The sequence below is a fragment of the Quercus robur genome, chromosome 8, assembly GCF_932294415.1.
Source record: "Quercus robur chromosome 8, dhQueRobu3.1, whole genome shotgun sequence".
NCBI classification, from domain to species: domain Eukaryota; kingdom Viridiplantae; phylum Streptophyta; class Magnoliopsida; order Fagales; family Fagaceae; genus Quercus; species Quercus robur.
In genome coordinates, this window is record NC_065541.1 from 18,286,725 (window position 1) to 18,301,393 (window position 14,669).

The window sequence follows — 14,669 nt, forward strand, 5'->3', positions numbered from 1 at the left end:
TTTTTTAATTTAAAAAATTTGAAGAAAAATTTATAAAATTGAAAAATTAACCACAGCATATAACAAAGTTGATGGAAAATGCTTAATTGAATAAACTTGAAAATTAGAGGATTGAAATGAACAAAAGCAAAGTTAGAGGACTGAAATGAAATCTGAATAAACTTAGAGTATCAGTTTTGCATTTTACCCATTCTTTAAAGAAAAAGTCCAAAATGGCTGCTAGAGCCAAGATGTTTGCTGCATATAAATCAAGCATCCATAACAGAACCAAAATGAACTTTCTTCTTTTCGACATTTTTTGTCTAGGCTGGGTGCATGCATGTAGGTTTAGCCGACCTCAAGCTTTTTCTTGAATTTGAGTTCATGTAACAAGCCTACTCTCCATACAACTTCATTAAGAAAGGTTGTGGCGGATTTGGGGTTATCCTTGTTTTTTTCCTGAGAGATGCTATGCTCACAACATATTTACAATATTTTCACAACAAATTACAGGTGGTTAGTTGTTATTGGTTCAATTTGAACCTAACACTAAGATTACCTTTTTGTCCCAACAATAATAATTAGTAATAACCTCACTTAGGATTTGTTATAAAAATGTTGTGAAAATGTTGTGGACATATCATTTCTCTTTTTTCCATTGTTCTATCTAATGTTTTATTTACTCATTGTTTTATAGAGAAATGTTATGTTCACAACATTTTCACAACAAATTCTAAGTGACAGGTTGTTACAAGTTGTTATTGGTGTGGCAAAAAAGTAATTTTTCTATAGGTTCAAATTAAAACTACTAACAACTAATCATTTATGATTTGTTGTGAAAATATCATAAGCATTGTACTTCTATGGTTTATATGGATTAATATGGTCATTTTAAGTATATGAATGTTAGCCTCTATTTTCTCTCTTTGTTTTTGGGCCCATAAAAGGATGGACGAATATTTTGGGCCCAAGAGGAAATTCTTACCCTCACCCTTTATAAAGTAGTAATTGGTCCATTAAATTAGTCTCTCTCCATCTCTCTTCATCCTATACTAGGGTAGATAGCAGTTCTCCTCCCACACACACAAGCCAGTCTCTCTTCTTGCAGCCATGGTCAATTGATAAAACAGGGGATCTTTCTCAAGATTTTACATGGGGTGCTCATCATCAAACCGTGGAGGTATGTGACTTCTTTACAATAACATCTTAATATGCTGTGATTCAGAAAGTGTATTTGGGTAATTTCCAACACCTAATACATAACACCTTCCCCAAGTAAAGGAAGTACATAGCTTATATAAACTTTTAGCCCAACTCAAAGCTATTCTTTGCCAAGCAAAGTGAATCCACAAACCATACAGATTTTGAATATTGACATCAAAAATCAAAATCATCAAAGTGAATCCACAAACCATACAGCTTTTGAATATTGACATCAAAAATCAAAATCATCAAAGTGAATCCACAAACCATACAGATTTTGAATATTGACATCAAAAATCAAAATCATCATGATTTGGTTTTGGTGAAGTTAACAAAGCCGTATAGAGCCGGAGTCTATCTTCTCCCATTGAAGAACACCGAGACACCGGCCTTCGAGGCCTTATGAATGACAAAGAGGTTAGCGTTAACCGGTGCTTATACCTCCTCCAAGCCAATTGAATTGCCACTGCTGCCCAAGTTCTCCATCCAGGTGAATAATATCTAGCACTCCTCTTAACCTTCTCATTCACAAATGTGTACCGAAAATGTTGCGTAACATATTTCACATCATCGGCTTCGAGGCCAAATGCTTCAGTAGTTTCAAGAGTGACTAATGTTGATGAAGATGGTGGTAGTCTTTCAATAAAGGGTCTTCTTAGGCACCATGAAAGAAGCTCATCCCCACTGAAGTTTCCAGGGCCTAACATACAGCAACTTTTAAGCCCATCTCTAAGCACTTGGCTGCTTTGTAAGTGGCCCCTTACTACAAATAGCATTCTTTGAACTGGGTCACCCTCTCTTGTTATCTACAAGAAACTTATGAGTTAGCTATCTTATCTTATCTACAACAATGTTCCGAGTGAACTGACCTTTAACCTTCCAATTCTTGTTTTAATTAATTTTTATACGTTTTAGTATATTAATATTGATATGCAAAACTTTAAAATGAATTTGGAACTTACTGTTTCTCCCTTGGTGAATATGAGGGACTTCACGCGGTCACAAATGTTCTCTAGGACCAGATCATCCATGTGCTGGAACAATGGCACCTGAAACACAATCAAGGAATTTATCACTTTTGCTCTTTAGCACATTTAAATCATTACCTTTATATTTTCTTTACTCTTCTTCTTCTTCCTTTTATTTTTTATTTTTAATGCGTTAGGACCAAGATTCTGTTAGTTTTGCTAACGGCTCATTTTAGTTCGGCCTTATTGTGCCACACCCCACTGGTACACTAGAACGGCAAGAAATGTAATGCAAACCTGGGCTTGACGCAACCTGGCCTTGAGATCGAGAAGGGTTTTTTCAGTCCAATCTGGCCTTGTTGTGTTGAAAAATTCTCAGCCCAACCCACATGGATCAAGTTGGGTCAGTAGGTTGCACATACATATTTTATGGCTTATAAACAATTTTAACTTTATAAATTCTTTAAAAACATTTTTAATAAAATTATTATAATTTATATAATATGCTTAAATTATATGTGAATTTATTGAACTCATTTAAGATTTGAAATGGATGAATGCTTCTCAATTCTCAATGACATGATAAAAGATTAATTGATAATATAAACAAATAGAATAAATTTATATGATTTTATATTTATCCTTGCCATGTCCCAAAATATTTTTCAGAGATACTTCTTGATTTTAAATCCAAAAGAAGAGTGATTTATAAAAAACTTAACTCATCTTAATTATCATGTAGAATTTTATGTTGTGTTTGGAAGGGAAGTAAGAGGAGAGAAGGGATTGTTTTTCTGTTGTTTGGTTGGTTGAAGAAGAGAGAAGACAAAGCAAATAATATCCACCGGGCCCACCTTTTCTAATCCGCCCAAATTGGGCAGAAATGGAGAGACAGGTGTAATGGGAAGATTAGCCGCATTTTTTGACTTTTTTTTACTTTCAAAATTACAATTTTGCCTATGAGCCTTTTACTCACTTGTCCACTTAATAAGGGTATAAAAGTATTAAAAAAAAAACACATTTTTCTTCTTTTGCAAACGAAACAAATTTAAGGTAAGCATTTACTTTTTTTTTTTTTTTCCTTTTTTTTTCCTTACCCTCCTTACTTCCAAACATATACAAAGGAAACATTTTCTTTTTTCTTTCTTTATCATTTCTTTTTTCTTTTAGTCCTTTATTTTCTTTTCTCTTCCTCTATTTGCAACCAAACACAGGGATAATGTGACACATTTGTTCCTAATAATTGAAGAAAAAGAAAAGTGGCTCATTTATCTATAAAGATAATTTTAAAATTATTTTATATTCTCAACCGTGAGACTCGTTTTAATACTATTTTACACTTATTCTTCTAAAAATATCACACTCCTTTAAGAACTTTAAAATTTTAATAGGGAAAAAGCATCTTCACCTTTTATGTTTAGGATAGTTCACAATTCCTCATTTTATCTTTGAAACCAACTAATTTCTCCTTCTAAAATTGGAAAATATGTAAATACCTCCAATTTGTTACTTTATCAGTTAAATCTAACGAAATTTTTTGAAGAAATTATTAGTTGAACACCATAAGGAAGAGAAAAAGTTGAAAATTGCACTCTTGTTTTTTTATATTGCATTTGTAATCATTGTAATTTCATTGGATTTAACTGAAAAAGTAATTGATTAAAGGTATTTGCACATTTCTCAAATATAAAAGGAAAAATTGGTTGATTTCAAAGATAAAGGGGGATATTGTGAACTACGTCAAACATAGAGAGAGAAAAATGTTTTTCCCCATTTTAATATAATATAATTGCTAGCTTTTGTGTAGTGAACTCCTTAAAGAACTTCAAAATTTAATGTATGTGCTAGATTTTGTGTCTTCCAAAAAAGTTTTAGTTCAATTTTGGTTTAACTTTTGTGTAAGCTAATATTAGGCTAGGTTGGTTTAATATAGAATGCAATTATTATTATGATTTTTGGAATTTTTCTCAAGAAATATTAGCAACACAAAAGTAGACTGAAAACTCAATTGAAATATTTTGGTGTTGGAGATATTGATACGAAGTTACCTGTCTAACCAAGTCCAAGCACAAATGGTACTTGATGTCCCTCCTAAGGCCCTCAGGGAGGTTCCGAATCATCTCACATTCATCAACACCACGCATTGCCGCCCATCGCTGCCGCTCATAGTTACGTACTCGTTGCCTGAATCCCTGAGGCAAGCGCCTCTTCTTCATCCACCACTCTACATTCCTCATTTTCAATTGCATTGCTTGCTTCTTTGACGTAGTTGCGTGCAGAAACACCTGCATACATAGCCATACATATAAGATTGTGCCGATGGTTATCAATTATCATCATAATCATCATAACCAAATAACTAGGTACTGATCGCTGCAGTGTGCTTCAACTCAATGGGTAAATAGTGAACTAACATTTCCCATTTTTACTCATAAATAATCATCTTTATTCCCCATTGACACATAAATTTAAAGTCAACAAGTCATCAATTTTACCTACACCATGTTTATATATTAGCTAATTCAATTAGGAAGTTGTAAAAAGTCTGGTGAATCAATGGTATTATTCGATTTTTTCATAAAAACAAACTTAACTTTGAACTTTGAATCCCCCATCTCCTATTTATCATAAGGATAGAAAAAAAAAGGTCTTATAATGTTATGATAAGATGCCCTTCTTTTCAATGAATATGATAGGATTTAAACAATATTTAAACAATATATCCTCTTCACAAATGATGACATAATTTCAATTTAGAAGAGGTTTCTTGATAACCCATAGATTCAATGGATCTTCAATTGTTGTAAAATCTATAAAAATAAAAAAATAAAAACAAAAAAACGTTATTTAAATGATGTTCTAAGCTCACAATTCTATATAAATTATTTTATATATATATATATATATATATATTTTTGAATTAAGTTATATTTGGTATACTTTTTTGTTAATCCAATTAATAACTTCTTAATATTTTGGAAATCTTCACACTGGATTACAAGTCTGCTGTACTCCTAACACAAACATTAAATTTTGTATCTCATAAAAAAAAATCAAATTTTGTATTAATTAATGTTATTTATTACTCAATCTATAAGCTAATTTTTTGTCAATAATATAAATAAAATTTATTTTTAATATTTTGTAGATGAGACAGTTATTGATGTGATTATTATGGTATTTTACAAATAAAGAGGACATAAAAAAAATAATTGATCTTCAAAATATAACATGCAATAGAATTTTTTTTTCAGACCAAGACACCAATCAGTTTTTAGTGTAGACGGGGATTGAACTGTAGATCTCTTATACAACCATCAGAGACTTTACCAGTTGCAATAGAATTTAACTAAATGATGCAACATCAATATAAAAACTATATAAAACTTACTGTGCATGTAGTTAAACTTTCACATTACCTTGATATTTCCAATCAACATAGTCACCAAAAGGAGTCCACTAGTTAGAACGATGATATTGAAGACAACTTCTGACCATTCTGTAGTGCTCTCCAAGTTGCCAAAGGTGCTGCTCATAACGAAAAAAATTATTTTAATGATTTCAAAGGTTGATTTAGTTTACCATAATAAAAATTTTCAACAAATAAATAAAATAAAATAAAGAAATGCTTTGAAAAAGTAAGCATTCTTGAAACAAGTTAATGCCTATCCTAAATTTGTGTCCACGTATGAAAAGCCACGCACATAAGCCAAAAACACACAGATGATTTGAGAGGCTAAAAAGCAATGCGAATAAGCCAAACCTTTAGGGTATAAAGTCATGATGATACCACTATTTCAAGGAATGCTTGAAATAATCGATTATGCGCCATTTTTTGTCATGAAGTACATAAAACGTGAAATTATTATATTCATAAAGAAATGAAATTGATAACAAGCTTCATCTTCACAAGCAAATCGTGAATGAAAAGAAATTTAAAAAAGAAAAAGAAAGGACACTATCACCTAGTAGTAAAGAAGGGGGCAAAAGAATAGTACCTAAGAGTCATTAGGCCCCAAAAGATAGGAAAAAGTATCTTCTCCAAGCGGCTATCGTTTGTAACGAGTTGAACTGTCCATTGATAAGCTCCATAATCATAATTCTGGGAGTTTTCTAAGCATGCAGACCTTGCTTGTTTGTTCTCTGCCCAAGCCACCGTAGCTCTATCGCTCACCATGCGTGTTGTTCCATAATATATAGGTTCTCTACAAGATAGTATTCTCAAACCACAACTGTTTGTTGCTCTGCATTGATGTTTCAGACACTTTGCTGCTCTTTGGATTCCCAACAAGTACCAACATGCTCCTGCAGCCTGACACATATGGTTGAAGAACTTGAGCTTGAGAGATCAACTTCTAATATTTAAAAATAACTAAATTAATTCTCTGGGAATGAGTTTGATATAAGAAGTGGATATTCCAAAATTATAATATTTTCGTAAAAAAAAAAAAAGCAATTTAAAAAAAAAAAAAAATTTTTGATATAAACTTTATGATTTGAACCCATGAATTTATTCCATAATAGTTCTACATGGTTCAAGATTATCAAAAAGAGAAAAAGGTGCTACATCATGTTTCCTATGTTGAATTGTTACCTAAATTAATAGTAATGGATCACAATGATAAGACTAAATCCTAAATTTCTCAACATATACAGTTACACACACATGCAGATTCTTAGTAAGACATTGAATTTTTTTGCTAAGGCCATTGGACTCTAGTTCCTATTTTCAAGAGTTCAACAGAGAATAATTGCAAAATGACAATTGAATTTCATATATTAAACTTTTCTAGTGATTTTCGTTTTCTTTTTCTTTTAAAGATAAGTAGACCATAGAGGAGGGAGATGTGAGGTTCATACTATAAACATAAAACATTATAAAAAATGCATAACGGATGATTTTTATTTTTTTTAAATATAGGGGAATAGTACAGAAGGAAGATGTGAAATTCATACTAAATAGACATAAAACAATATAAAAGATACATAACGGATGAGCTTTTAAACAGTTTGATGAACCCCTCTATAAATAAATATTTATTAGCCTTTCCATCAACCTTTTGGTCCTTTTCGAATCAATACAAGACAATCTGGCACGGTTGCTTAGGATAGAAGGCACACAATATTATTTGACTATTTTGTTTAATTAACGCAATTTGTTTAATAGGCAAGTCATAGCAAAGGGGAAACTGTTTCCCTTCACATGCTTCATTGTCCATCCCAATTGTACCTTTACCCCTTGAGAATCATTTATTTTGTGTCACTTTTCTTAGTGTCTTGTTTATCTTTTTTTTACCTTTTTGTCGGTTGAATTGGCCTCTTCTTGTTTCTAGCTATAAAGAAAAAATTGAAGCCTTATAAACAACAAATTTCACAATTATATATTTATATTTATTTATTTTAAGGTAAAGATATCAATGTAATGTAAGTTAAAAAAATTAAAAAAAAAATTAAAAATAAAGCAATGTTAAAGACACCATATATTTTTTTATTTTTTTTTATTACAGTTTGTTAAGATAGAAAGTTATTATTGTGTACTATCATTTTCATATGGATCCATTTACTAACATCATTTTTATTGTATATCAACCATAAATATTATCACAATAGTAAAAAAAATGTAAAAATTATTATGTTAAGTTTATTAAAGTAAATTCAAGTCTTACCTTTTTGTGTTCTGATTGGTTTTTGTCCAATATTCATGTTTTTATTTGATAAAGTTTAGTAAAAGTACAATTTTTTTTATATAATAATAAAAGTACAAAACTAATAAATGTGATATATTTTGTTAAAAATTCGAGGGAATGGGGGGATTTAAATGGATAAGAATATTCCCCTTAATCTTTAAGCAAAAGGCTAATCTAAATCTAATCAAAGACATGGTAGATATTCCGTAAAATCTAAGCGCCAAATTAAAAAGATTATAACTTTAACTAAAAGTAAGATACTGCACCTGAAAAGATCAACTTACATGCGAGGCTACAAAATACGCAATCAAGTTGAGGGCTATTCCCCACCAAACAGTTCCAAAAATATAGCCAGAGAGGTTTTGCATTCGACGCAAGAGACAGACTGAGTGGTAGATCTTTGGTAAATATTGGAACAGAAAGATGATTAAGAACACTGTCATCACGGTGGTAACGTCTCCTTTTTCCAGCAGAGAGGGAATCGCCACCCATAATACAAACTGCAATATTGTTCATTATTTTGTTAGAAGTATAAAGCATATTAATATGTTTGAATTATGGGGTTGAAAGGCAGTGTCTCAAAACCATTGAAGGAATTTATCATCAAATCTCTCCCTATTTCTACTTCTGCATCAACAAACACTACATATACATTTACTAGAAGTAAACACATACATATGCAGAAGAGCAAAATAATGAAGGACTAAGCATGTTATTAATTAGACTAAAAGTCTTCAATCTATACTTCTTAGTATTTTTAAAGGAGATATTTAGGATTCAAATTAGTATTTAAGAGAATAATTTTAATTAACTTGAAGTTTATAATCTTCTGGGAAAAAAAACTTGAAATTTACGGGACTTATTTATTCAGGATTAAATTTTATCTGTAAATATAGATCTTCTAGTAATTTCCTGATATTCAGTACAAATTCTCTAAGAGTTCGTCCATTGTTTTCTTCAATGCACACAAGATCACAAAATACATTAAATAATAATAAATAACTAGAGATAAATCATTTGTATTTAATTTTATAAATTGTGTTTCATTTTCTGCTAATAATTTTATATAAAATAAGAAGGTGTATGAGTGAAATTAAAAATAATTTCCTATTACAAAGACTCGCACTCAAAACCATTTCAAACCAAGTAATTTTAAAATATTACAAATTTTATTATAAAAATATGAAATATCAACTTTCAAAAACACACTAAATAATTATATTATTTATTATATTTTGAGGTGGCAACAATAATATTTATTGTAATTAATGTTATTTTATAAATTTTTATAATAAGAGTTGTAATTTTATCATTTTATTTTTCTATACACAACATTTAATCCTCACATATATTTATATACTTTCATATTTCCATTTTACCCTTGTTAAAAATGATTGAGGAAAAGACACAGACACATCACATGTCTGACTGCACTGTAAGAGGGTTGTTCTGCATGGATAAAATAACTCATGTCACACACTTGTCATCCTCTCAAACACAAACACAGTCACTACCTTACCAAAAAAAAAAAAAATGGTAATTGGTGGCAACTAAAAATCCTACTTGTAATGAAATTTATTTACTTATTTAGACAATAACGACGACAGTAATAATGACAACAACGACAACGATAGCAATTATATATTTTTATTATTGAACAAAGGGTGTACCTAACGAAATTCTCACCTGTGGTAGAGGAAGAATCACAAAGAGATCAAACAAAAATCCCTTCTTGCCTTTCAAGTAGTGGAGAGCCACAGAGCGAGCATTGGTGTCTCTAAGCCCAGTAGTTCCTTCCACAGCGAAGGACCGCTTGGCCATCTTGAGATGCAACCACATGTTCCACACGTGCAAAGCGTCAGTCATGCAGCGTAGCACGGTGACTGTGATGGCGAACCACCCATCTATGAAGAGGCACATGCACGTGTCGCTTATAGAGAGAGCGTAGAAGAAGAGAGGGTCTACGAAGAGACCAGTGGCGCACACGAGGAGGAACACCCTGTTCCATTCTTGGACCCATTTGGCTCTTGGGTCCAAGACTTGTCCCCATGACCACCTTCCCCTCCGACGAGACCCGAACATGAAGTACATGTTTTCACAGGCACCACGAGAGCTTTCTTTTCCAATTTCATCGTCATCTTCATCATCCACTTCTTCTTCTTCTTCTGATGCTAATTCTTCTTCTTCACTATTGCTGTTGTCATCATCGGTCATGTGGTGCATGTGTGAAGCATGTGAGATTTCTTGCTCACTAGCCATGGAGAGACGGTGTTTGGTTGGTGAGAAAGAGAGAGAGAGAGGGAGGTGGTTTTTTTTTTTTATAAGGGAAATAAAATATTGAGCAGAGATTTTTAGAGTAGTGTGGAATAGAACTAACTCACTAAGTACAAAAAAAACTCAATAATTGGAGCGGAGAGGTGGAACCCGGCGAAGATAGGAAGTACTAGTTAATGACAAAGTCTACTGAATGTACCAGATTGCCCTCCAATTTTGATCCAATCTGGCATTTTAATTTCCTACTACTTTATGATAAATTTATGAGTTGAACTTCAATGTCATTCTATATTTGAGAAGGTATTTACAGATATTTTTCATAAAATAATTCTAGGACATGGAAAATTATTAGATACTTTCAGAGTACCATAAATGCATAGTTCCTCCTCTCATATAAATGGTAGGTCCCACTATGAATTTAATTAATGGAACCCACCATTTAATGTGAGAGGAAAGAATACGCATTTATAGTATTCTGGAAGCATACTATAATTTCTCCTAGGACACCAGTCTAACTGCACATGTAATTTACAATTTACTGACCTATGTGATTGGGTTGGGACATTTTTTTTTTCTCATTATTGTAAAATTGATTGTAATATTAAATTTGATTAAGCATGTCCGTACGCGTACGATTTGTCATATCCAAAATGTGGGAGCTAAAGGTTAAGAGAAATCTGATTAAGTTTGTTTGTACGCATACGGTTTGTTATATCTACAATATTTTCACAATATTTTTACGATAAATCTTAAGTGGCAAGTTGTTACTGGTTGTTATTGTTGGGGTAAAAAAGTAATTTTAGTGTTAGGTTCAAATTTGAACTAATAATAACTAACTACCTATAATTTATTGTGAAAATGTTATGGACGTAGCATCTTCTCAAAGGTTAAAGCTTTTCATCTTCTTCTAATCTCGTGGGGAGAAAAATCAAATCAATTATCTCCTCATAAATAGCAATATAACAATAACTAGGCCCACAATTAGTTGGATTTATGATTCACTAAATTTTAAAGGTAACTTTACCGTACAATTATTACTTATTAGATCCTATCCATCCATTTTGAAATCAATGGATTAAATTTTGCCACATCAATTACATTTTAAAAAATATTGACTATCACCATTTTGATAACTATTTAAACTATTGATGAAATGGCAATATTTAATGCACTTATCTAAAATGGAAGAATAGGATTTCAAAAAAGTCATGGTGGAGTTGCCTTAAGAATGTTAGAGGAAGTTAATACAGGATGTTGTCAAAATCACTAGAGTTCTTAGGGTAATTGGATCATGGAGTTCTTAATTATTATTATTTTTTAATTTCCTTAGAACCCTATTTCATCATTGTGAAAATAATAAATTAAGATTTTTCTACATCAACAATAATTTAAATAATCATTTACTAACACTATTTTAGTACATATATGTGTAAAATGTTAATGACATGATAAAATCTAGATCACTTATATCACAATGAATAAAGTAGATTCTTGGTGAAGTTTGTTTTTTTTTTTTTTTTTTTGAAAAGGAGATTCTTGGTGAAGTTAAGCTAAGAACTAATTAAATTAATTGATTCTCATCCGAAATTGACATATATTGTAAACATCAACCTACTATACCTGCATATATATATATATATATATTTTGTAATCAATTTCTACGGGAAAACCTTGTAAGCACACAAATGCATATTCATTGTGTATTCTTATGAATGGAAATTGATAATGTAAATAAGAAATATAAAGGAAGAAAATGGAGGATGTTCACATTGGAGCAAACACAATTTGTAAAGACATAACTTCTTACTATATAGTATATGATATGATATTTGTTAAGAAAAAAGTGAGAAAGAGAGCAAAAAGAAAATTATTTACTTTTGTGTAAAGACTTAACTTTTTACTGTATAGTATATGATATGATATTTGTTACTAATACCAAGAATTTCTATCTTATTTTCTTGAGAAACTTTCATACTTATAAAGACTAAAGTTCAATTTTGGTATCAAACTTTGGGGTTATCTTTAGTTTGGTCATTGATGTAAGAAAATATTTTGAGTCATTAATAATATGACCGTTAAGTGTCATATAAGTGATACCCATTAAGTTATGTCACCCATATAATGGCAAGTGTCACCAAATTATTAACAAAAATAGACAAAAGGCTAGTATGAAAAGAAATCAAATCTGAAAAATGAAAATAAAAATTTTGAAACTTAAATGACCTAAATGAAAATAACTCCAATTTTTGAAGAAAAAAATGTACCTTAGTCTATTTTGTAACAATAAATTTTGTACATCTGTTAAAGTTAATTCAAAATCAATATTGCAAATATAAATTATTGAAATATATATAGGGATATTATAATATAGAGCATAGTTTTGGCCTACTATGGTTTGTAATACCAAACACCAGCTTCTTCTTCTTCTTCTTCTTCTTCTTCTTCTTCTTCTTCTTCTTCTTCTTCTTCTTCTTCTTCTTTTTTTTTTTTTTTTTTTTTTTTGTGAATGGACCAAAAACCAGCTTGATTTTAAAGTTATTACATTAAATGTAACTCCAAACTATGTATTCTTATATAGTATACATTGTATTCAATGTAATACATGGTTCAAAATAGTAAACATGTAGTTATTTGGATATGTAAGCCGTAGAGTCCAACCACTTTAATTCTTCTTCTTCTTTTTATTGTTACTATTTTAATAGAAACAATACAAGGTGTGTGTTAAAAAAATACTTAGTATTCTCAACAAAAAAAAATAAAAATAAAAAAAATAACAAGGTGAACATAAATTATAGGCCAAAATGCAAATGACGTCATTTAAGTTTCACTGAAATTCATTTTAGTCGTTTAGCTTTACTTTTGTTCAATTGAGTTCCTTTAAGTTTTAAATTTATTCAATTCAGACATTTTTCTTTTCTAATTTCATTAAAGAATTGCTATTAAAAAAATATTTTCTCACATGAAAAAAATCTGTAAAATTAATAAAAATATTTCATAGATTTTTTATATGAGAATTTTTTTTATAATTTTTTTTTCATTATTTAATTGAATACTTAACTGAATTTTTTTTTTTAATGGGAGAAAAACCTAAATGAACAAATTTGAAATTTAAAGAACTCAATTGAACAAAAATAAAGTTAGATGACTGAATGAATTTCAGTCAAACTTAAAGGGTACCATTTACGGAAAAAATTGGTCTTTGCCCTTTTTAAAAAAACAATCCAGTATTTTTTCTCATTTCCCAAACTAATTAGGAAAATGCCCATCTTTTGAAATTTGACTTTCTCAAAATCGAGTTAAGCCCTATAGTGGCGTTTTAAGAAGCCTATCGTGATGTTTTAATGAGCTTATAGTGGCGTTTTGTAACTCGAGCTCCATAAACTCGAGTTATAACTAAAAAAAGGAAAAACTTGCATTGAACTTAAGTTCATGAAGATCGAGTTACAAAACACCACTATAGGTCCTTAAAACGTCATTATAGGCTCCTTAAAACGCTACTATAGGTCTCTAGAATTTTTTTTTTTTTTTTTTAACTTGATTTTGAGAAAGTCAAGTTTAAAAAAAATGGCATTTCCCTAATTAGTTTGGGAAATTAGACAAAATGCTGGATTGTTTTTTTAAAAAGGGCAAAGGCCAATTTTATCCTACCATTTACATTTTAGCCTAAATTATATTTTCGCCAATATATATATATATATATATATATATATATATAATCAATTTCATCTCTTGAGTTAGTATTAATTTATCACACATTTTTGACAAGATACTATACTTTAAAGAAAGTAAGAAGTCCAAAGCCGTAGAGCAGTCCAGTTTGCTATATATGGAGATTGGCCTTCGGGGCGTTGTCTTTGAGGGCGACACAGCTGGAGTTAAACAAGCTATTTCGAATGGGGGGCTGGCCTGTTGGTGTTTGGTCTTGTGATTGATGATCTTTTAGCTTCTTTTGATGTTCCTAATTAATTAAGTTCTTTTTTAGTAAAATACAAAGTTTGGTTTCTCAAAAAAAAATAAAAAAAGGAAGTCCACTAATTACCCCGTAGCTTAATATGGTCATTTTAATTAAGCAATAAAAAAGAATTGAAATGAAAAACATAATAATAATAATAATAATAATAATAATAATAATCTATGTTAAATCAAATATCTCACAAACTAAACCAATTAATCCAAAAAAATTAAAAAAATTCCCGGAACTTTTTCCGACAGTGAAATGAACCGACGCAATATATGTGAGTGGTGGAATGATTTGAACGTCTTCAAATGTATGCGGTAATAGGCAAGCTAAGTTGAACTGCAGAAAAAAAGTGAGTGCAGGCAGTCCAGTCTTATCAACACCCGTGCACTTTTAGTTCATCCTCCATAAAACGTAAGAGCTTTATTATCAAACTTTTGTTAACATATTCGTTTTAGATAAAGTTTTTGATAACTTGCAGTAGCACAAATGCCAATAAGTGTTTCACATGGTTATCACTGTGATTTTGACACTTTTCCACTGACATGCAGTAGCCTTTTTTTTTTTTTTCTTTTTTTTTAGAGAAAACCCGGCATGCAA

At 30.5% G+C, this 14,669-nt stretch overlaps 1 protein-coding gene across 1 annotated transcript; it reads right to left on the minus strand.

The window, feature by feature from the left end:
* Positions 1-1,239: 1,239 nt before the first annotated feature.
* Positions 1,240-10,181, minus strand: LOC126694879 (cyclic nucleotide-gated ion channel 4). The gene is made up of 7 exons (XM_050391402.1): positions 9,524-10,181; positions 8,122-8,337; positions 6,149-6,462; positions 5,570-5,678; positions 4,199-4,435; positions 2,145-2,231; positions 1,240-1,988 (listed from the first exon to the last, which is right to left on the minus strand). The coding sequence occupies exons 1-7, from the start codon at positions 10,094-10,096 to the stop codon at positions 1,473-1,475; spliced, it is 2,052 nt and encodes a 683-aa protein (XP_050247359.1). The 5' UTR covers positions 10,097-10,181; the 3' UTR covers positions 1,240-1,472.
* Between the last annotated feature and the right edge of the window lie 4,488 nt (positions 10,182-14,669).

What these genes read in the sequence shown, in the direction of transcription:
- LOC126694879 (XM_050391402.1), bottom strand. Translation starts at nt 10,096, where the DNA reads ATGGCTAGTGAGCAAGAAATCTCACATGCTTCACACATGCACCACATG. An exon ending in CGTATTTTGTAGCCTCGCAT is followed by an intron (nt 6,463 to 8,121) that starts GTAAGTTGATCT and finishes CATATGTGTCAG; the next exon opens with GCTGCAGGAGCATGTTGGTA. An exon ending in TGGGGCCTAATGACTCTTAG is followed by an intron (nt 5,679 to 6,148) that starts GTACTATTCTTT and finishes CGTTATGAGCAG; the next exon opens with CACCTTTGGCAACTTGGAGA.